The sequence below is a fragment of the Ambystoma mexicanum genome, chromosome 3p (genome assembly GCF_040938575.1).
Source record: "Ambystoma mexicanum isolate Mex_15411 chromosome 3p, UKY_AmexF1_1, whole genome shotgun sequence".
NCBI lineage: Eukaryota > Metazoa > Chordata > Amphibia > Caudata > Ambystomatidae > Ambystoma > Ambystoma mexicanum.
The window spans coordinates 324,065,472-324,089,980 of NC_090925.1; the positions used below are offsets into that span (position 1 = coordinate 324,065,472).

Genomic DNA, 24,509 nt, shown 5'->3' on the forward strand with positions numbered 1-24,509 from the left:
GTTGTGATTTAGCACTACATGCATATAACCAGCTAGAGGCACTGGTCCTACATCCATAATGGAAATCATGGGGATTGACTGGAGATATCACATGCCAGACCTTATCATACACATGAAGCACTGCTCATCAGCTTAATCAACTGTGCAGAAGGTGGGCCAGGGGGATCCGAGCACAGCATTTTGAGGTCCACTGATTTTATTTGTTTATAAGGTGCCGAAAGCCCGCAGGCATCGGGGCGCCACAAGAAGACAATTACAAACGTGTAGTAGATGGGCTGGACAAAACATAGCCCAAGACGCTTGACAGTTCAAGAACAGGTAGAGTACTACTCAGGGTTGTTTAGATCATTTAAATTAACAAGTTACTTCTTACCTTGTAACGTTCTTTCGATGGGATGTTCCTTCGACGTATTCCTTACCTTAGATCTTAGATATCTCCTTCCAGCTCTGCTGGCCTCGGAAATGTTTTCTCTAGAGGGCGCTGCGCGTCGACGTCCGCCGAGTCGATGTCCCTCGACAGCCGCCGTATCGACGTCATCCTGCCTATAAAGGCCGCGCGCAGCGTCCATTGCTCAGTTCCGTTTTGTAGCCCACAGTATTTCTGTCTGGACTAGACTAATCACCCTGAAGGAGCGTAAGCTGCAACAACAAGGGAAGTAGAACTGCAGGGATGGATGGGAGGGTCGATAAGGAATACGTCGGAGGAACATCCCATCGAAAGAACGTTACAAGGTAAGAAGTAACTTGTTCTTCGAAGGGATTGTGTCCTCCAACGTATTCCTTATCTTAGATAGGCTCCCATAGCAGTATTCTATTATTGGAGGTGGGAGTACTGACTTCATGCTGCCGTCTATTGATGAATAGAGTGCAATACTGCCCTTCCAAACCTAGTCTCTTGACTGGAGGAGGAATCCAAGTTGTAAAATCGTGTAAAGGTATGGACAGACGACCATGTGGCGGCCGCACAAATGTCTTTAACCGGCACTCCTCTTTTGAGGGCCGATTAAGCTGCAATACCTCTGGTCGAATGAGCCCTAAGGTTTTGAGGGGGCTCTTTTCCTGCCAGTTTATAACATTCCAAAATGGCTAGAATGATTCATCTGGAAATGGTCTGCTTAGTTATCGGTAACCCCAGCTTGTGACCTGTGTAGACTACAAACAGCTGGTCTGCTTGTCTTATCCTGGCCAGTTTACTGATGTAAAAACTTAAAGCCCTTGTAGGGTCCAGCCTGTGTAAACTCTCTTCCTCTTTCCCCGGATGAGGAGGAGGATAGAAAGATGGCAGGGTAATCTTCTGAGTGATATGGAATTCAGAAACCACCTTTGGGAGGAAATTAGGCTTCACTTGCAGGACAACTTTGTCTTTGTGAAAGATTGTATGAGGGGGTTTACAAGAAAGTGCTTATAATTTGCTCACCCTTCTAGCAGATGTAAGTGCTATTAATAAAACAGTTTTAAGGGTAAGAAATCTTAACGAACAAGAATCGAGTGGTTCGAAAGGTGTGCCCATCAGGAAAGTTAGGACTAAGTTTAAATCCCATAGGGGAAACTGGAATGGTCTTGGGGGATAAACGTTGGTTAACCCCTTTAGAAACTGTATTACCAAGGGTAACTTGAAATAGGATGGTTCTTCCGCAGTGCGCTTAAAGATGGATAGCGCTGCGAGATAGCCCTTAATGGTGCAAACTTGAAGGCCTGAATTCGCCAAATAGAGTAGGAAGGACAAAACCATTGGTGTACCACATGAAAAGGGGTCGATATTCTGTTCTCTACACCAGCTGCAAAATCTGTTCCAACGGCAGCGGTATAAAGACTTTGTTGCTGGCCTCCTTGCCGAAAGCAACACCTCCATAACATCATCAGGGAGGTCCCAATCCTTGTACCTCAGCCTTTCAGAAGCCAAGCGTGAAGGTTGAGGGTTTTGATGTCTGGATGGAGAACCTGACCTCCCTTCTGTGAGAGTAGGTTCTCTCTGAGTGGAAGTCGAATTGGAGGGCAGATGGACAAGTCTAGAAGGTCCGGGTACCACATTCTCCTGGCCCAATCCGGGGCAATTAGGATCATGGTTTTCCGGAATCTTCTCAACCTCCTGATCATTTGAGGAATGACAGGGACCGGTGGGAACGCGTACAGAAGCGGAAACTCCCAGTCCACTATGAACGCGTCTCCCAGAGCTCCTCTCGGGGGAAATTCCCTTGAGCAGAACAGATCGCACTTCCTGTTGACACTGGTGGCGAACAGATCCACCTGAGGGGTTCCCCAAAGGGCGAAGATCTCTTGAAGGACTTCCTGAGCTAGTTCCCACTCGTGGGAGACTGTGCTCTGCCTGCTCAGAGCGTCCGCTGTCAAGTTCTTCTCTCCGGCTAGGTGAACTGCCGATAGAGATTCCTTCTTGGATTGCCCAAAACTAGAGCTGCATCGCCTCTCTGCACAGGGGTAGTGATGCTACGCCTCCTCTTTTGTTGAGGTAATGCATGGCCACTGTGTTGTCCGTCATTATCAGGACATTCTTCCCTTGTACAGCTGGCAGGAACGCCTTCAGCGCAAGTCTGATGGTCCTCAGCTCTAACAGGTTGATATGTAGTCTGGACTCCGATGGAGACCAACGACCGCTGATGGTCAAGTCGTTTGGCTTGGGCTCCCCACCCCGTGAGTGAGGCATCCGTGACTACTGTTATCTCCAGCCAGGGTTGCCAAAACTGTTCTCCTTTCAGAATGTTTTCCTGACAGGCCCACCACTGAAGGTCTCAAGCCACCCTGTCGGGAACCTGAAGAAGATCTGTCATTCTTCCTGAGAATTGTGACCACTGAGTCCTCAGTGCCCACTGGAGGGATCTCATTCTCAGGCGAGCCTCTGGCACTAGGAAAATGCAGGATGCCACGAGGCCTAGCAACCTCAAAAAGTCTAAGGCTGGGAGACGTTGGGCATTTTGGAACTTGGTAATCATCTGTAGAATATCTTGAGCCCTCACCTCTGGTGGCGAGGCTTTTCCCAGGGAAGTGTCCAGGATCGCTCCGATGAACTGGAGTCTCTGCGATGGTATCATTTGTGACTTCTTTAAATTGAGGGAGAAGCCCAGTCTGTGAAGGGAGTGGCAAACGTGATTTAGCTGGATCTGAGCTTGTTCCGAAGATACAGCCCTGATCAACCAATCGTCCAGGTAGGGGTAGACGTGAACCCCTTCCCTCCTTAGACTTGCCGCCACTACCGACATTAACTTGGTGAAGACCCTCGGGGCGGAGGTCAGCCCAAATGGCAGCACTCGAAATTGATAATGAGAGTTGCCAATTGCGAACTGCGAACCTCAGGTATTTCCTGTGTTTGAGATGGATAGGCACCTGGAAATAAGTGTCCTGAAGGTCCAGAGATACCAACCAGTCCTGGAACTGAAGGGCCTGAAGGATCTGAGAAAGAGTTACCATCTTGAATTTGTCTTTCCTGAGGAATTTGTTCAAGTCCAAGATGAGTCTCAGTCCTCCGTCTTTCTTTGGAATGAGAAAGTAAGGGGAGTACCAGCCTTTGTTCCTCTCCGCTACAGGTACCGGTTCTATGGCACCTTTCTCTAGCAGGTCCAAAATTTCCTGCAAGAGGAGCGGATCTGGAGCTTTCTGAGAGCTGATCCCAGGTGGATGACTCTGAGGTATGCGTAGGAGAGGCAGGCAGTAACCTTGGGCAACTGTTTCCAATGCCCAAGCATCTGACGTGATAGCCTGCCATTCCACCAGATGTTAAGTTAATCTGCCTCCTACAGGTGTCCTGTGAGGGAAGTCCTCAGAGTGGTTTTGGGGCGGCTGATGCAGATGCCGATGGTAAAGAGGCACCTGCTGTTGCTGCGGCTTTTGAATATCTATCCCGTCCACCTCGGGTAGTTCTTCTTTGTCCCCTTTGAGCCTGTCGTCCTCTACCTCTTCCGAATGCGGAGTAGAAGCGAAAGGACTTGCCCCTCGCAGAGGTTCCTGTGGGACAAAAAGGTGTCTGACGGATTGCAGCGGGATTTTGCTGCTGCTTTTGATGTTTGCAGTTTTTCTAAACTGTCATCCGCCTTTTTCCCAAACAAAGAAGAGCCATCGAATGGCATGTTCAAGAGCCTGGCTTGCACATCTGGGGCAAAACCAGACTTTCTCAACCAAGCGAATCTCCTGGTTGTTGTACTTGCCGCCATTTCTCTGCTGATACTGTCAGCCGAATCAATGCCCGTCTGGAGGGATTTGCATGTAGCGTCTTTACCGTCCTGTATGATATTTAGGAACGCCTCCCTTTCTTCTCCCTCCGGGATGCAGTCAGCCGCTGTAGAAGCACACTCCCAAAGTGTATGGCTGAATTTAGCAAGGGTGCAAGTAGCATTAACAGATTTTAACGCCATGCTACATGCCGAAAAAACTTTCTTTGCCATAGAATCATATTTCTTATCGTCCCTGTCCTGTGGGACGGGAGGGTAAGCAGTCTTGACATCAGTAGAAGATGCTGCCTGTACCACCAGACTTTCTGGGGATGGGTGTTTTGACAAAAACTCCGGGTCTGCAGAAGATACCCTGTATTTTGTAGACAGTTTTTTATTTACTGCCGGGATGACATCTGGGGTTTCCCAGTTCGTCATAATCTTCCTCTGAAGAGCTTTATGAAAGGGCACTACAGGATCCTCCTGTGGACCTTTGTCAAGAATATCCGTGAGATCATCTTGTTGAGGTCATCTTGTTGGAAAGCCTGTGAAGGTGTTGACCACCCCATAAATTCTGTGAACCTGGCCATTAAGGCTCTATAGGGGGTTTCAGCATGCTCCCCCGGGTCTGGCCTAGCAAACTCCACCTCAGGGGAAGTGTCTAACCCACTTGCCTCATGTAAGGAATCATGAAGATCCTTTAACCTGCATTCTTCTGAGGATAACTCCTCTCTAACTGGGGTTGCAGGTCCCTGCAACTCAAATGTGTCTTCCTGTTCAGATAGTTCTCCCTCTTCCATAATTGAGGACATAGTTCTCAATTGTTCTGAACTCACAGAGGGTGTAAAACCCATCTCCAAGGCAGAGGGTGCCAAACTTGTCATAATCGGCATCGAAAACGTCAATAATGTCGTCGTCGACGCCGAAGGCTTCCGGCGTGGCGTTGAAAACAAAGGCCTCGAGGTCCTCGATAGAATTGGGATTCTGCTTGAGGAAGTCGACAGTCTCGACGCCATCGAGGACTTGGGGATAGCCACTGGGTGCGTCGTAACCGTGACTTTCCTTGGCATCGACGCCGGTGTCGAAGATGGCGTCGAGTCGACAGACCTGTGTGTCGAAGGTCCCTTCGACAACGGCGAAGACACCAACCTCGGCGTCGACGGAACCTTCGTCGATGGCGTCGACGGAACCTTCGAAGAAGGTTTTGAGGTCATAGCTTTACTCGAGGGTTCGTGGCGTGCTCGAGAAGCTTCCTTCGCCGGGTACTGCGACTCGCAGTGTTTTTGACCTTCGGGTCTTTCGACCAGAGCATCGCTCTCGGCAGTCTTCGAGGGTGTCGAGGCCGCTTTCTCGAAGACGCTCATCATATTTTTGCGGAATTCCTCCCATTCAGCCCGGGAACTATGTTTCGTGGGGCAAGGGATTCTCTTTGGAGAAACAGAGGAAGAGGAGGACGGAGAAGGGGATCTTCGACGTCTCCTCTTCGAGTGCTTCTATCTCGAGCAGTGATGGGACCCACTCCGAGACCTGGAACGCGAATGGTGACGAGGAGACGAAGTCTTACCTTTCTCCAGCTTCCCCCTACGCTCCTTCAGGGCCTTAGCTGTCATTGACATACAGTCCTCGCACTCCGAACAATGGTGTTCAGCTCCCAAACACCACAGACAAACTCTGTGAGGGTCAGTCAGCAACATCTTTTTCCCACAATCTCGGCATTTTTTGAAGCCGGACCGAGGGGTCGTCAGTTTCGACGAGGAAGCCATCGAGTACGGATCGAATATCTCGAGGTAAATAGGATAAATTGTCTATAAAACTGAGCAACTGTATTCCGAGGCACTGAGTAAGCGCGGAAAAACGGAACTGAGCAACGGACGCTGCGTGCGGCCTTTATAGGCAGGATGACGTCGATACGGCGGCTGTCGAGGGACATCGACTCGGCGGACGTCGACGCGCAGCGCCCTCTAGAGAAAAATGTTCCGAGGCCAGCAGAGCTGGAAGGAGATATCTAAGATAAGGAATAAGTCGGAGGACACAATCCCTTTGAAAGAAAGGTTTTCAATTGCTTTCGGAATCTGAGGAGGTTGGATTCAACTCTCTGGCTCGGCGGCAGTTTGTTCCAATGGAGAGCTGCCCGGCTTGGAAAGGCTCTGCCCAATCCATTTGCTTTCCTGTGGAGGTCGGTTGTAATGAGCCCTTGGGCCTCAGATCTAAGGTAGCGGGTTGGGATGCAGCCCACAATCTTGGACTTAAGGTAGGCCGGTGCTTTACCGTATAGACACTTGTGTGCGAGTGTCATTGATTTCAACATTACGCGGTCTTCAACCCTTAACCAATGTAGTGCCTTCCTTGCTCACTGATATGATCAGATTTTTTTCTTATGCTTGATTATACGCACTGCATGATTCTGAATATGCTGAAATTTTGTTAGACATTGTTTACTGGCACCCAATAGAAGGGCATTGCGTAGTCCAGTCTAGAAAGTATGGTCGCTCTGGCTATGGTAGCAGTTAGATTAGTTGAGTACAGGTCTGATCATTTTTAGTAATCTCAAGTACTAAGAACAATTTTTGCTGACATAGAAGGAGGCTTGAGCATCTGAGCTCAAGTCACTACTTGGATGTGGAACTCTTATTGTGAAAGACTCGTAGCTGGATGATAGTTTGGCCCTGGCTTGATTGGACCAAAAAACCATCAGCTCAGTTTTGTTCCCACTCAAACACATCGAGTTATGATCCATCCATTGTTTGATGGTATTGTAAAGTTGGTTCACCATTTTATTGTCTTTCGTGTGGTCTCCACTCAGTTCTACTACCAGCTGCGTGTCGTCAGCGTAGTTAGTAAAAAAGGCGTTTATGTTGTCTAGGGCTTCACACAGGAGGCGTAGGTATGGATTGAAAAGTAGTGGGGAGAGACTAGCTCCCTGGGGAACACCACAGAAAATGTTAGACTCACTAGAGAATTTATCGCCCCAATGTGCTCTAGAGATAAGGTCTGCTAAGACGGACGTTAGCCAGCCTCTGGCTTCCCTAGAGCAGATGATGAAATGAATGCAACCTACCACGTTGTGAGCTTCATCAAATATCAGCACGGTCCCCTTCAAATCAATGCTGTGGGCTCTGCGACTCTAAAAAACACAGAATTGTACAGTAGAGGTGAGATACGTCATATTGCCTTGAAATAGCACTATACACCCGGTCTCATACATATAGCAAGCATTTGTATCGGTTGGTGTTTTTAAAAAAAAAACATTTTTAAGGTCATGGGCTGGTCTAAGACGAAGCATATTCTGACCTGATCTACTTCCGCGGGTCACAGAGAGAGAGATATTTTAGCAGACCTTCTTTCCAAAAACACCTCTAGAAAGGGTAGTCTAGCTGGGATCCCTTCCTTTTGATTGACTAGCAGCTTTTCAACTGTAAACACTAAAAATACTCCTTCCTTCCAAAATAAGATAGCTCTTCCTTCTGCCTTTGGTGTAAAATGAGATGACAACTCAAGATTGAAATATTCACTTTCCACTGGTTACTTTTGTCCTGTTCCCATCCATTCCCAAACACTTTCTCAATTCAATGTTCTCAGGGCCGATTCTGAACCAGACACAGTGAGTGCGCTAAACAGCACGCTTCACTGCACCTTTTCCTGATGCCCAGGCACCGCGCTAATTCTGAAGTGGGCCTGGGCATCAGCGCAGTGCACGATAGTGCACTGCCTGCAATCCGCCTCTTTTTATAGATAACGGGCGGATTGCAAGTCTCGGCCGCAGTTTAGATAAATAGCGAGAATCGCAATTTAACAAAAACTGCTGACGAGAACATGATAAAACACAAATGAAGGGGTATAACAATTAAGCAGCATTTTAAAGTTTGGAAATGTGTAAGATGTACTTTTGGAATAGTGTGCCCAGCATGCATAAATAATGCTTTTAACAGTGATGGACCCATTCCCACAAACCCGAATGACGACTGGGGAAAGGAGTACAGAACACCAAAACCCTGCCCAGCGGTTCCTCAGCGAAGCTAAGGGTTTGCAGAGCTGAGCCAGGCTGTATCACACATCGCAGCATAGCTATCCGTGGCACTCCTCCAGAACAGCGACACCAAAGTTGTGCCGTACATGGGCGCCACTTTTTTCCATTTGCTAAAGTGGAGCACTGGCACAGGAATCAGCATGTAAAATGCCCTATAACGAAAGTGCTCGTTGCTAGGTTGGTTTATCGCCCTTCCAAGCAACCGCCACATATATACAGGAGGTGGCTCATTCATTCCGACTTCGGAACCATACGCCACCTTCAGAATATGAGTTAAGTACCGAAAATATCTGAAACACTTTATTCAGCATTTTCGGTACTTAACACAAGTTGAGAATCGGGCCCTCAGTCTTTTACGGTTATAGCCAGTTTTGTTCTCTTTTGTTGAAGATGCTCCAGTGGCTAATGCATTATGGTCTCTGCCATAGAAAAAGTGTATATTAAAATAAACAGAAAATCATATTTATGGGTCTAGTGATACCGCAAGGGAAGGGTCCTAACACAGTTAGGAAGACTTGTTAGGATTTATTTAAAGGGCCTAGATATACCAACCTACTTGCTTTACAAGGTATGTCTTCCAAGTTGACTCTGCAAGTGATAGTATGACAGAACAGTCAAGGCAATACTTCAGAAGGAGGGAGCTGGTTTAAACGTACAACAGCACACCAATTAGTTTTTGTCTTTCATTCTGTGCAGTGCTTTCATTTAGAGGTTGATGGCCCCTATCTAATCGCCTCTTCTCTACAGTCTATCATCCTACTTTGTTTACCCTTTATAACGATTTCATTTGTTTTACCTCATAAGCAACACATTTGTCCTCAACCTTGGACAGCCTATTTACTTAGCCTATCTATTGTCAACCATGCACACAATATACGTAGGATAGCCCAAGCACATCTCTAGACCCTCATACACCCGGTCTTTACATTTATATTTAAGATACAGCAATCTTCACCTATTGTCCCTGCTTTCACACATTCTCAGGCTCTGCACCATTTTCTTTTTTACTTCTAGACATCTCTCTCTCCTTGTATTGTGATGTTTTCCAGTCGATGAATCCTAAGCAGACAGGTGGGACATTAAGTTCCACCCAGGGGCGGTCATGTGGTTCCTTGGTGGGACTGAATGCGCCTTAACTCAGACAAAGTTTGAGCGCTTTGAGACAACTATGGTGATGATCTGGCAAAAAAACAATGATATATAGTGAGGGGATGAAGGGGCCAGGGCGCCGCCCAATCTTATGGATGATGGACCTTCGGGTGGTATAAAGAGGATCTCCCGTCACCCCCACTTAACCACTGTCACCAAGCACAGGACAGTCCAATGCACCACAAACACTGTCCCTTCAAGGGCAACCCTAGCAGTTTAACAGTCTCTCAGAACAAGGGACACATGTTTCCCTGAGGCAGGAATGGTCATAGAAAGTTCACTGCATACCCCAATGGCATGGGAACCACAGTGGAGACACTAGTTATCTTCACCATTGTGTCAGCGAGAGACCAGACTCCCGTGTAGATGCCAGATGCTGGTACGCATGCACAAATGAGTGCCAACAGAAGATCCAAGATGGCGGACCAGCTCTTCAAGCAACCTTGCGTCCAACTCACCGGATACATAATTCCCCAAGCAGACACGTGTAGTTTGGGTAAAAATCACAGCAAACCAATCCTGCTTTTTCACCAGTCATCGCACAACGGTGCAAACACTCATATAGCTACCGTCAAAAGTTTTTTTTTCTTATTTGCCTCCGTTGACATCAATGGAACATCCACACATTTTTCTATTGTTTTGTTCCTCTCCTTGCCTTTGTAGGCAAGTAACCCCTTTTTTGCTTTACCCCCTTTGCTTAGACATCTTTTTCTGGGGCACTGGTCAGTACTTTAGGCTACCAGTGCAAGAAGATGTTCTCGCTTTGCAAGATTCTTTATTTTTAAGCTGCACGCATTCCCTTACAGTCTGAAGTGCAGCACGGGTACTGTGGATCACATTTCATTTTTAACACGCCCTGTGGCAGTAGATATTTTTCTGGATCTGGGGCTAGGGTGGGCACTGCTTGGTTTTTATATAGTTCACACCTTCAATCATTTCAATTTTTTCTGCAATTTTATCGGGGCTCACCCTTAAGCCTAGGCACAGGGTAATAGCAACATCCAAAAAGAAGGGACGGATAACTTCCGTTCCTGGTTGAGATCACTCTGAAAACCCCTTTCAGAGTTTAATTCAATGTTTATCCAATTAATTCCATTTCATACATTCAATATATTTTCAAGTCATGAACTCACACTTCCTTATTTGATTTCAAGTTTTTCAAGTATCATTATTTATTCCTGACTCATCAGTGTCACATAATATCAGCCAATGCAGGAAGAGAACGAAAAGGGGGAAAAGAAAGCCAAAGAGTGGAAACTTGGGGAGCAAGGCAGAAGAAAATTTAGTGGTGAATATATCATCAAGAATACTAACTAAGAACGAGGAAATTCTACTCCAAAAAGTCCTGAGTTTCGTTCCCACCCATAGTACCAAGAATGTTTGAAACAAAGATTGTTTTATTTAAATTGATCAGAAAATTGAAATTAAAAGTACTTTTCGATGAACTGGAAACTACACAAACAGGAGAGCGGGAATTAGAAGAACTACAAGAATTCAGTAAGAAAAGTAATTTTATGCCCCCAATAACCGTTCCTTCTATAGGCATTTTCCACAGACAAGTCCTCAAAGACTTGAAGAAAGTTTCATTTAAACGACTTAAAGATGGGAATTTGAAACCCAATGAATTTAATTTGCTTAAAGATCTGTTTTTTGATGATAGCATAACAATACGACCAGCAGACAAGGGGGGAGCACTTGTAATCATTAACAGTCAAGACGACCATAATGAATGCATGGATCAATTGAAGAATACTGATGTATATTCAGAACTTGACAGCGACCTTACAACAGCGATATTGAAAAACTTGGAAATACTGTTGGCGAAGGCCGAAGAACTAGGGTGGATAAGCGAGAAAACCAGAGTTTTTCTTACCAACAAACATCCGAGTATACCTAACTTCTATACTTTGCCCAAAATACACAAACATCTCACCAAACCACCAGGCAGACCGATGGTCTCTGGAGTGGACAGTTTATTACAACCACTTGGGCAATACATAGATCAATTTTTGCAACCGCTTATACAGAAGACTGACACATCAAGGACACGACTCACTTTTTGGAGAAATTGAGAAGCATTGATTATTGATTATACAGCACATTCAATCATGTTCACCATTGACGTAAGAAGTTTATACACATCTATCCCACACGATCTCGGCATGGAAGCAATAGAGTGGCTACTCTTAAAGGAAGGTGATCTGAAGCCAATCAAAGAATTCATTATGGTACTGTTACAATTCATATCAGAAAACTCTTACTTTCAATACAAGAACACATTTCATACAAACATCCGGCACAGCTATGGGGGCCTCAATAACCCCCACATATGCAAATACCTTTATGAACAAATTTGAAAAAGATTATGTTCTAAACCATGCAATATGGAGGAACTACATCTCGATGTGGGTCAGGTTCATTTATGATATTTTTGGGATATGGATTGGCCCAGAAGAAACTCTTCAAGATGTTTTTGTATACTTAAATAGTATTGACCAGCGGATACAATTTAAACATAAAACCTCAAGTACACATATACATTTCCTTGATGTGGCTATTCAAATTAAGGACAATAGTTTTTCAACCACTATTTACAGAAAAGAAACAGATTGAAACAATTTGCTTCACCGGTTGAAGCTTTCATCAGCCGAGCTTGATTAGGAATCTACCCTTCAGCCAGATGATGAGGGTGCAACGAATCGTAAATGATCAAAGAACGTGCGAAAAAGAGATTGAGAACATGGGCGACAGATTTGAAGCAAGAGATTATAAACCTGCAGAGATAGTGGCAGCCAAGGAACGACTGAGGGAACTCCCCACAAGTGCAACAAAGAAAGTTAAAAAGGAACCAAACATAGTTTACGTTTCATGCTATTCTATACAGAGCAACAGGATCAAAAACATAATTAAGAAAAACTGGTGTACATTGACAAATGACATGCGAGTGGAACACCTGTTTAGAGAAACTCCGACCTTTGCTTATAAAAGAAGTGCAAATTTAAGAGACAGGTTGGTGAGGACAAGACCAGCACCTGAGACAACGAGGAGAGGAACATACCCATGCCTGCATTGCAGTAATTGCAACTTTGTAACAAAAGGAGACAGCATAGATCATCCTTGCACGGGTGAAAAGATTAAACTAAGATGCTATGCGACATGTGATACCCCAAATATAATTTATGGAATTAAATGCCCTTGTGGCATTTATTACGTAGGCCAATCGAAGAGACCAGGAAAACTACGTTGGAAAGAACACAGGTCATGTATCAGGAGTAACAATATAAATTCAGCTGTAGCGAGACATTGGAATGCAATGAAGCATAACATAAGCCAGATGAGGATACAAGTTCTAGAGGTAATCCGACAACATAATGCTCATGAAGACCTGGGAAAAAGATTGAACCAACGCAAATCATTTTGGAAATGATCGACTGCACTCGCTGAGACCGGGGGGCATAAACAAGGAGATTAACTTTATGTGTTTCCTATAGACTTCAGTTAAAGGAAGGTAATACTCCAGATGGAATTCCTCCAACAAAAATTTTTCCAAGATATTGGTGGTAAGACCAACTGCCAATCAACCAATTGACTTCTGCCGACCAAACACCAACATTGGGTTGTAGACACAGAAATAAAGTAACTGAGTGAGGGTCCACGTACAGTCCCGCAGGGATTTAACCCCCTGTGGGACGTAAGGCAGTGACTCAACTGCCAACCAGTGGGCTCCTGCTGATAAACATTCGCAATGAGGTTATAAACAATTAAGAAATGTGAAGATCATGAAATACATGTATATTTATATAAATGTATATTTGGAAAATAAGTGGGAGAGTTTTAAGGAGAGAGACCCACGACTACTGAATGATTTTCCTTAGATTTAGAAAGATATCTAATCATAATGGGTGAATAATATAGTCTCCATAATACATAGGACATTTGTCTATACGCAGAGAACAAAAAATGTGAAGCCATTAACACCACATTACACATACTCCGAGGGACGAGAACACTATCTAGAGGATTAAGAGGTGCACGCGGGACACATGAAGTGATTTCTATTAAAAATACACGAATTTCGAGCATGTGTATGGAAACACTACATTGAGGATCCATGCGCATGCGCGGGACCCGCAAATGTAGTGGTCCGTATATGCACATGCGCGGAACGACAAGATGCATCACCGTTTAGGTTTTGTGCATTAAAGATTAATAAGATCTTTCTTTGTAAGCAGTAAAGCATGCACATAATAGATGTTGGCGAGCAGGAAAAAGTACAACTCCACTGGTGAACTCCAATGATGGAACTAACACGTAATTACTGGGAGACACGTATCATGAAGCGACGCGCATGCGTCTAGCGATCAGCGTCTTATAAACGCTACAAGCACCGGCAGCAGCTCCTTTTGGGCAGCCGATAGAGCACATCCAAGCGTTGTACAAGAGATTCGAGGTAAGCAAGGGAGTTAGTAGCAGAACTCCTTGATCAGAACTCAATAGATTAGAGCAGCATAAAGAGAAGGGTTCCCAAAATGTAAGCATTTTTATTAACAGGATAAGCATGCTGCTCAAGAAGGAATGAGAGAGTAAAAATACTGTTTGGGTGACAAAAGGCGATCAGGTAGTGTGGTATATGGACATACTCTAATTAGCGGTTAGCCACTTATACAAATTACTACAATTAATGTTTTTCTCTCTCTCCTTGTTTTCTAACTCCATCTGGACTCTGCACTTCATTGTGAACTGCTACAATTATTGGGTATGTGCAATTTACATTTTTTTGTTGAATATAATTCGGTTTAAATTTCACCCAATGATGATTAATTGGGATTGATGACTAATGTTACATTGTTAGGACTTTCATTGATAACCATACAACAGTGTTAATAGCCCTGATGATGGACGTAGGTCCGAAATGCATTGGCTGATATTATGTGACTGATGAGTCAGGAATAAATAATGATACTTGAAAAACTTGAAATCAAATAAGGAAGTGTGAATTCATGACTTGAAAATATATTGAATGTATGAAAGGGAACTAATTGGATAAACATTGAATTAAACCCTGAAAGGGGTTTTCAGAGTGAGCTCACCCAGGAACGGAGGTTATCCGTCCCTTCTTTTTGGAAGTTGATATTTTTCTACCATGCTTTCCATTCTTTTTAAGTGCACTTTTCATTTTACCATATATTGCCATTTTGCATATCATACCCAAAATGACTTTGACACAGTTTTCCCCCCGTCCTTTGGCCACCTTGTCGGCCTTCCTGCCATCTGAGATCAGGAAATGTCATATGTGGAAAGCTCTTTCCTAGGCAATGTATCTAATTTCTCAGGCAAAGCGGCAGGATGTGGGGTGCTCGGACTGTTAGGTTACAATTTACACTCTGGCCAGGGGTATGTCTGTTGCTGATGTGGGGCAAGTGGCTGACCATAATTTGAATAGCTTTTGTCAGTTTGAATAGTGCACACCCTTTCCATTGGTGGGCTTGGGGTGACCCAGGCTCGAATTTAGGATTACAGGAAAATGCTGCAGCCATTTTTTAGATGGCCATTTGGAGCTTAAGCCTGCTGAAGACCAAATGAATACTGTTGAAGACATCCTGCATTGCATTTTACAAAGTCCTGGTGAAGCCCTGCCTCTCTGAATCGATCTCCTGAAGGCCCTCTACAGGGATAAGATACTTGGGCTGGTCGGACCAACCAATCCGGCCCCTTGAACGTCAATGCTGATCTCTGGAGCCTTCAGAAGTGTCGCAGAACCAACTTGTGGGCGGACCACCTCTGTCCAGGGTATCTGGTGTACATTGGTCCCCGAGTTTCCGAAATAGTCCTCCTGCAGCTGCTTCTCTCCATCTTAAAGAGCCTCCTGCATGTGAAGGATTTTGAACGCTGATGTCCGCTTACATCGTGTCCTGGGGGTCTTGTGTCATTGTGGGTCTTGAGGTGGTATTCACCTGAGGGTGCATGGGTCATCCAGCTGTAAAGCATCAGGAACCTCGTCTGAGCACAGAACCGCCAACTAGCAATATCAAATCCTGACACCGAAATCAATTGCTGCTTTCATGGGCCTAGCCTCATTGCAAAGGAACCAACCATATCCGTAAGTGGGCAGGAAAATTTAGGAACTATGGTTGGCCAGAATCACAAGACTGAGGCAGGTTTATCGGAACACTTCTTTATTTTTCAACAAAAACAAGGCCTAAGCAATCCCTAAACCTGAGATTCTCTGCTCTACTCTCCAAACAAATAAAGGGTGCTCGTCAGAATGTCTCACAAATTAAATTCTCGGTCCAGACCCGGAGTTCTCTCACTACCAGTACAAAGAAAAACACAACAATCAACAAAGACATGCTTTGGCCCACTGCCCGAATTAATGGGCAGTGGTTGGTTTCTGACCGCCATCCTGGTGTCGCTTTAATATAGGCTCCTCGCCTAGATGCAGTCCCAAACATGTGCAGAGTATCTTTTCAGTCTCTTTCCTCTGCAACTTCAGTCTTAGCAAAGATCTTTCTCCCTTCTAGTCCAGGATTCTTTCCGTCTCTCCCCTCTGTAGTTTCAGAGACTGGGGTTCATCTTTCTGGCAACAGGATGGTTTATCTCAGTCTCTGGTCCCGCTTTGGGTTTGTTTTCTTTCCCTCCACCCCTCCCACACTCTGGTACCTCTTGATCATGGGGCTTCGCTCACTCTCGCCCCCCACTCTGGGATTTTCCCTTGCCATCCCCCCACATTGGGCTCTCTCTGACCTCACCCGCCTTTGGACCTTCTCACTATTCTCCCTGCTGTGGGGTCTTTTGGTATTCTACCCGTGCTTTCCCTACCCTGCGGCTTCTTGTGGCTCTCCCCACCTTGGGACATCTCGGCTCTCACCCCGCCTTGGGATTTCTTGGGTTTCAACCCACTTTGGAATTTCTCGGGTCTCACTCGGCCTTAGGGCTCTTTGGACTCCCCCCACCTCAGGGATTCTCAAACTACCTTGGGGTCTTTTGGTTTTCAACCTACCTTGGATTCTTCTTGGTTGAGACCCTACTTTGGGGTCTCTTGGTTCGTGCACCCCACCTTGGGGGTCTCTTTGGACTCATTCCACATTAGGGTCTCTTTGGGCTCACCCCGCATTGGGTCTTCTCGGTTGTTACCCACCTTGGGGGCTTCTCCCATTTCTCACCACTCAGGGGGTGACCTGGGTTCTGCCCACCTTGGGGTCTCTTTGGTCTCACCCTGCCTTGGGGTTTCTCAGTTTTCACCCGCCTAGGGGTTTATAGTGATTCGCCCCAATCTGGAGTTTCTCTCCTGTGCTTCACCGCCCACCTCCAGGTTCTTTGGGGCCATCATTTACCTTCGTCGTCTGGGTAGTTAGTGCTCCTTGGTAGGGTCGATGAGTCAAATCTGACACAGAAATGCCTATGTGACTCAACTGGATTCCCCCGTCCGACAAATTGCTATAGTTTCCTGCTGTCTTCCGGCGGGACTCTTGCAGCGGCTTCCCAGTGGGCTTGTCACTCGGCTTACGTTCGGTTCTTGTCGTCCTCCGCTCCTCTGGACCAGGCCCTTCCAGATCCTTACTTGGTGAGCACTGCAATTTTTGTACGGTGCCAACCGACAATGAGAACGCCACACCTGGTATATGATGGCTCTGCCTTGTCACACACTCCCACAGGGATGCTCATGATCTCTCTCGAGCTCTGTCGGAATCACTCCCTCTTGCCACTTCAGATTGGTTCTTCAACAGCACTCCTCAAAGGGCATGGGTTCAATATGCTGCTGTTTCAGCAATGACTCTGGATGTTTGGGGTCAAAAACCAAACCAACCGTTATAACACGAAGTTCTGACTTATTATACATTCAGTTTACACAGCCAACAAAGGCATTAGGGTTTGAAGGGAGGAGAACATATCCCTTTTTGGGGATTTCCTGTCCCCAAAGTAGTGGGGGGTGTCACCCCCAGGGGGATTCCCCCTTGCCCTGCCACCCAAGGGGTGTTAGCATAGCAGGCTTAAATCCCCAGTCCCAAAGGGGGTGGATCCCCCTTGGGGAGAGGGAACAAACTCCTTGAATTCATCACAAAACCCTAGGGGAGGTTCCTGACCCTAGCTCTCCCTTGCCCGGTCCTGATCGGTAGAGTTCTGGCCAAGGATCCTCACGAGTCAACCCCTTGAGTGGTGGGGCTCAACTCCCTACAAAAGATATTTTCTTGGGACTTAGGTACATGACCTATCTAGCCTAGGAGGCAAGGCATTTTTAAGTGTTTGGGGCAATATTTTAAAGGGCAGAGTAATATTGTATCCATTGATTTACAGTTTTCTTAAATTAGTTCCTCTGAATTTCAACTGCTTTTGCATTACTTATCTGTTTGTACTTGCTTTACACACAAACTTTTTCATGTTTCAGAACTGAAGTACTTCTATCTGTCTTAAAAGTAAAGTGTAGGAGATCTCTTGTGAATGTATGTGAATATTATTGATTTGGTAGTACTCACCAAGTATTTTAAAGGCTTACAGTGTTTTTGAGACCTTATACATTAGTGTATTTTTATACTTACAATCTAGTTAGCTTTACTTCAGTGTTCTGTGTGTGCCTCACTGTACCATTACAACACCCCACTTTTCCTGAATTCAAAGCGTGACTGTGCTTTCAGCTACCTTGGTCAAGTTTGTGTAGAACAAAGTGTCTTTTCTGTGTTAAGGAGAATTCTCATAAATGTGTTAATTCCCTTCTACCTTAGAGACCCCCAGCTCCTTTGCTGGACTTTAGGACTTTTTATCTCTCATGTAATTTTAATGTGATTTAAATTCTCTGTTCTTTTTACCTTTGAAGTCTGACAAACTCCATCTTTACATTGTGTTACACAGCACCTTCAGTGCAGTGGCACAGGGAAGTCTCTCAGATTTCCCAAAGGTTTAAATACCTTCTCTTGGTAAAACTCCTGTTTCCAAGAGCAGTGAAGTGAAATTGACTTTACTTACATTATGTAACTTTCTAGACCCAGCCCACACTATGATATGAGTCAGTTATAATTTGCCTATACACAAGTGTTTCAAGGCGCGACGAGGCAAGGGAGGGGGGAACAGAGGGAGACAGCGACAACGATCCGACTAGGCCAGGTGTCATTCAGATCGCGCAAGTGCATGGGAAGGGGAAAGTGCGGGGAGTAAGGGAGGGGACAGTGCATTACATGGGATAATAAATAACAATAGTTAAAGTGCAGCCATCTGGTGGCAAGTGCAATGGTAAGTGCAGACAAACAGGTATGAAGTGCTAGTAGTGGGACTGTAGGGGTACAGAAAAAAGTCCCCAAGTGCAGGGGTTGCCAGGAGGTAGTGCAGGTGTGCGACTGGCTGGGGAGGGGACCTGGGCCCGAGGGGGCCATGTAACTAGTGCAGATTCAGTTTCAGGCAGGAAATTCAGCAGGGGTGAGAAAGCAGAAGCAAAGAGAAAGGTTTTGAGGTGCTTCTGGAACCGAAGATGGTTATCCTCAAGTTTCAGGAAGGCAGGGAGAGGCTGTTCCAGAGGGAGGCTCTGGCCGAAGAAAGAGATCTACCACCAACTCGTTGCTTGGAGAAGCGACTGACCCGGAGAGAGTTGGAGGCGGATGAGCGAAGAGTACGAGAAGGAAGATATTTAGGAAGAGGGAGTTGACGGTATTGAAGCCCCAGGGCCCAGAAGGCCTTGTGGACAATGCCAAAAGTTTTGAACTTAATTCTCACAGCCACTGGGCGCCAGTGCAGAGATTTCAGTCCTGGAGAGATACGATCCCTGGGCTTGAGGCCAAGGACAAGTCTCGCAGTCCTGTTCTGGATGAGTTGCAGAGGGCCGAGAGTAGAAGCAGACAGATTTAGAAAGAGGCTGTTGCAATAGTCCAGCCTAGAGAGAACTAGAGCTCTGGAGACAGTGAGCTTCTGGGGGAAGGAGAGGAAAGGAAGAACACCTCTGAGGAGGTGCAGCTGGTAGTGAGACTTGTTATGTTATATAAACTTGGTAAAGCGCACGTACACCCAAAGGCATCTTGGCGCTAGCTACTGAAGAGGAATCAAGGTCCAGAGCGGCCGACAACACCATAAGAGAGATACGGCCTAAAACAGAGTGGTTTTCAGCAACCGGAGGAAAGTGAGGTAGTCTTCAGTTGCACGGAAAGCAATAGGCAGCTTGTTCCAAGCTCTAGCAGCCGCCACCGAAAAAGGCACGGCCTCCCATGCGTGACAGACTATAGCGGGGGGGCAATGAGAAGACACGCAGACAGAGCGCAGCAAACGGGAAGGAGTGTAATGAATAAACTTTGCTTGGAGATACTCAGCACCCAAGCCATAGAAGGCACGATGCACCAGAAACAATGATTTGAACAGGATCCGGCTGGCCACAGGAAGCCAGTGTAGTTTCTTAAGCAGAGGAGAGATATGGGATCCAAAGGAGAGGGCGTAGTATGGAGACAACGGCAGCATTTTGCAGAAGTTAAAGCCTTTGGATCAGATAGCGAGGCTGGGCCAAATAAAGAGAACTGTAGTAGTCGAAAGTACTGAGAACCAAGTCTGCCACTACCGGAGACTGGCATTCAGCAGGAATAAAGGGAAAGACTTTCCGCAGAATGCAGAGTTTAAAGTGCCCAGCACTACATAAACTAGCCACCTGGTTGTCAAGAGTCTGAGAGGCAGAGATTTTGACACCGAGATTACGGACCGATTGAACCGGAAGAGGAAGAGGGTCAAGGCTCGATGGCCAGAATTGCGAGGTCCAAAAGAGAAGGGGAGACGAAGTACCCACAACCAGGACCTTGGTCTTACTGCCATTCAATTTTAGCCAATTAGTCATCATCCAGTGCCCCAGATACTCCAAGCAGTTCCGGAGTTGTGCAGAGGTCTCAGCTTGAGTAAGATGAAGGCGGACAAGAATCTGTGTGTCATCCGCATAAGAGTAGTAGCAGAAACCATGTGAGTGGGTAAGAAGCAGAAGAGATCTAATATAAATATTAAAAAGAATAGGAGAAAGTGCAGAGCCCTGAGGAACGCCACAGAGGAGTGTAGCCAACTTAGATCGGAATGGGGGAAGAGAAATAAGAGCGATCAGACAGAAACGATGTGAACCAATCAAAGACCCGGCCAGAAAGACCAGCGTTGGAAAGACGAGAGAGCAAGATGGAATGATCGACGGTGTCGAAAGCAGCTGACAAATCCAAAAGTAGGACTGCTCCGACACCACCCTTGTCCACCAAACATACCAGGCCATCAAGTACCGAGTTCAAGACAGATTCAGTGCCCCTCCCGGGGCGGAAACCAGACTGAAAAGGATCGAAGAAATGAGAGGACTCAAGAAAGTTAGAGAGAAGAGGAGACACCAGAACCTCCAACTTCATAAGAAAAAGAAGAAGTGAGCTAGGACGATAATTGGACAGAACATCAGGATCATGAAACGGCTTCTTAAGAAGAGGGACAACCAGGGCGTGCTTGAGGGAGGGAGGAATAAGGCCTGTGGAGAAGGAAGAATTAACAGCAGTAGTGATATGCTCAATGAGGTCAGCAGATACCTCCTGTAAAAAAGTAAGAGGTATAGCATTGTCAGGAGATGCGGACTTCTTAGAGACGTCAGAGATGTGAGGAGAGAAGGATTGTGTGGAGTCGAAGATGACCCTGAGGTTTTTTTGCCTCACAGGTGGGAGCAGGAGGAGGGCCAAGAGAGGCCGGCCAGAGTCACAGGAAAGGAGCGAGTGGGTGTATCGATGAGGAGAATCTCAGTCTTAATGGCATTAAGGCAGAGATCATTGGCGGTGCACCACTCCTGGATGGCGGACAGACAGTCAGAGATGAGAGAGGGAAAAGAGGTGGCTGAAGGTAGCTTGAAAATGAGCGGAGTGTCATCCGTATAGCACTGGAAGCTGGGGCAGAGAGCGGCAGTGTGGTAGGCAAAAAGTGCCAGGTATTGGTTGAACAGACTGGGAGAGAGGTTAGACCCCTGGGGAACACCACAGGTAGAGATGGAGATAGAGGAGATATCTTACCATAGGGTGCCGGAGGGGTTACTTAGTATCCCCTTTGTCTAGTTTATCATGCAACATTTTTATGTTACCCTTTCCACAATGAATGGCTGGTGGCAGTGGTTTACTCTTTACTACCATTATGTGTTTTTACTGCGGGCTGCATTTGCAGCCCCGGTAAGGCACCCATGGGTGCCCATTTCATCAAAATGGCCCTGGTCTTCTTTTTTATCGCCATTTTCTGTTGGAAAGGTCCTTCTTGAGATTTACTCTGCGTGCCAAACCAGGTTTGGCCTCTTTGTCCATTTTGTCTTTGGTGGGATTCACGAGTGAAGCCTGCCTCTGGCACCAGTATGTGTGGCAGGGGCAGGAAGTGAGGGAGGTGCCCAAAACTCCATGTGCTTAATCCCCTTGGTTACAGGAATGCACCCAAAACTGATTGGCCAGCTGGCTTTCCAGCAAGGACAGCCACCCTGCTGTGTGATTGGCAGCAGGGCTGGAATGAAAGGGAGAAACCTGCATAAAAGGCAAGGCTTTTTGGCTAGGAAGGCAGAGTCGACCACTGGAGGAAGGAATCCAAAGACAAACTTGGAAGAGACGCCTGCTGCAACTCCTGGACCGTTGATTTGCCCGGTGAAGCCCTGCTGCTGTGCTGAAACTCTGAATTCGCCTCAACCTGAGAGGCCCTGCAAGGACGACTTCTCCCTTTGAGTTAGTGGGACCAATCAACTCCAAAGTAAGCCCTTCTGGACTTCCCCGCGAAGCCGGTTGCATTTCCACTGCAGTTACTGATGGAACCAAAGAGCCAGGGAGAGGAACACAAGATTGTGCGTCTTGCTTAAGTCGGACCCGTAGTGCTAGGAAGATCCACCGGACTTCCCTGATGCAAGATTGACCAAGCCTGAGCCACCTCAACAGAGTGCTGGACACGAGATGCGAGGAAAGTCTGAAGTGGTATCCGAGAACCGTGGTGTTGCTATTTGCTGTCAGACGCGAAGAGCTGAAACACTGAAGGACCGCTGAATTGAAGTTTGCCCATTGCTTCCGCTGACCGTCTCATTGCAGAGCAGGAGTCCCCAGACGCCCTCCCTCTTGTCCCCACGACTGAGGCTCAGGAACAACAGGATCTGCAGAGCTGTACAGGAACAGAAGCCAGCAGGAACCATTTCTTCTAACCAGAGGTACTGTAAAGTGCAAGATAATTTACTTCTTGTTGTGTAGCCTTGCTTGCTATCAATTGAGACCTGTCTTGGTTACCTTGCAGAGTTGCTCAAACTTTTCCCCTAACAAACCTCCCACCTTGTGGCCCTTCAAGTGTTCTATTTTCTACAAACATTTTCAAAAACATTGTGCAAGACTTTTTACCTACCTGCAAAGAAGATCTCCAGCTCCCCTTGACCTTGTGGGATTAACATTGGCTTCCCTGGCTCCCTGAGAAATTCCTCTTTACCTTTCACTGTGTACTTGTCCTTTTCCCAGGAAATGGTTAAACATATTTGCCATTGGAAGGTTTCCTTACAAGTACTTACCTGTTTGTGAATTATTTGTTAACCTTTGTTTTATTCCTCTATTCTATCTTTTTCACTAAACTCAGTATTGCTCTAAATGTATCCACAGTGTCTTAGCTACTTAATTCACCTGAGGGTGTAGGAAGTGTCTGTGTGCAATCCTCAATGGGTATCAACTAATTTAGAGAAACTAAGAGAGTGTGTTTTGAAGTATATTTGAATTGTTACATATATTGCTCCTTATAAAGAAGGCTTTACAACTGACTGTGAAATAAATTAATAATTGTTTTATCAAGAAACCTTGAGTGTGTTCATTTGGATAGCTGTATTGTGAAACTCTGTCACAACATTACTGCTCACATTGACCCCTCTTGAGATAATCTTGGCTGCTCGACCACACTACCAACCTGTGTAGTTCAGACTTACCAAGGGTCAAGGTTATTGTAGTGCACCCAAAGGGCACTTCGTACAATCTTGCCTAACTCTCTGTTTACTAAAAATGTATTGGGCTCTCGGAACCCTCATTCAGGGCTGGTTCTGAAAATTCATCTTTACTATTACAAGTATGAGGAGTGTCCCCCAAGGTAGAAAAAGGCAGCTGAAACAAAAGCAGTGTAGATGCTTTTAGACAGAGGGTTGCAGCAACAGTTTGGTTTGAGTATATGGGACAGGGAGGAGATTACATAGGAGTTTGGACTGCAGGAAGTTGGAGATGAGAGGAGGAGAAGAGGTATCAGAAGAAGGTTTACAGTTAGTCAACAGGAGGCTGGCAAGGTGGTAGCTAGCAATAGTAGGAAGGTTCAAGAGGGAATATTTGGCCTAAGGGAAGAGATTGGTGGGGGACCTCAGTATGAAGGAGTGGAGGAATGAGTGTTAGGAAAGATTTTCTTTTTGCCCCTTTCCTTCCATAGAAGAGCCTCTCTTTTTGCTTTGTTTAGACTCCCATCCGGACTGTTTGGCGGTCAGAAAAAGCTTTTGCCTTACATCCCTTATCTTTTTGCTAATTTTTGAGGAAACTGATTAGTCCATAAGATTATTAGTATTATGTCCCTCTCGAGATTTTCTTGCATTGTTACAATTGCACACATTACCTTAAAATGAAGTGCAGGTAGGATACTTTGTATATTTATAACTTTTTCTATAATAGCTTTTTGGTTACTTTTACAATGTGCCTATGATTAGCTAGTGGGAGTGAAGATTTCTTGAACGCGTTTTATACTTTTTACTGGTGTACTTTTGCATTTACCGCAAAGGGCTACTGAAGGTGGATAGCCTCCTAACATGGCTGTACAACAAGGTTTTTGCGTGTCCTTTTGTCATATTGTTCAATGGCCTTCTTCCAGCCTTCTCAGATCAGGAAATGCATATGAAATGCCCTTTCACGGGGGAAAGCTGCAGCTTTAGCAGGCTAAGTGGCGGTTTGTGTGTGAGTCTGTATGTGGGGGCTGGGACTGTCTGTTACCAGTACACATCCAGGTGCATGAATGTCTGTTGCTGGGCAGATGTGGTGGTCAATAGCTATCAATGATTGGATAGCCAATGCTTGTTTGAATGGTGCAGATCCTTACCATTGGTGTACCTGGGCAAGCTTCCTTTTATCCAAGTTTGGACTGGAGGACTCGTGCAGCCATTCTTCAGATCACCGTTAATCCTCTACAAAGAAGAGCAGACCATTGACGACCGAAGAACAACCCCTGCAGCTGAC

The 24,509-nt window shown here is 45.9% G+C and overlaps 1 protein-coding gene across 7 annotated transcripts in view; it reads right to left on the minus strand.

Moving 5' to 3' along the window:
- Positions 1 to 24,509, minus strand: part of RTEL1 (regulator of telomere elongation helicase 1) — a 1,752,068-nt gene that overhangs the window by 1,498,163 nt on the left and 229,396 nt on the right. For 6 of the 7 annotated variants that reach the window (XM_069650890.1, XM_069650896.1, XM_069650894.1 and 3 more), the window contains one exon: positions 7,219 to 7,284. The exons of the other annotated variant lie outside the window; for it this stretch is intronic. In XM_069650890.1, the coding sequence (XP_069506991.1) occupies positions 7,219 to 7,284 (66 nt within the window). The remainder of the gene's footprint in view (positions 1 to 7,218; positions 7,285 to 24,509) is intronic. 7 annotated transcript variants of the gene reach the window in all.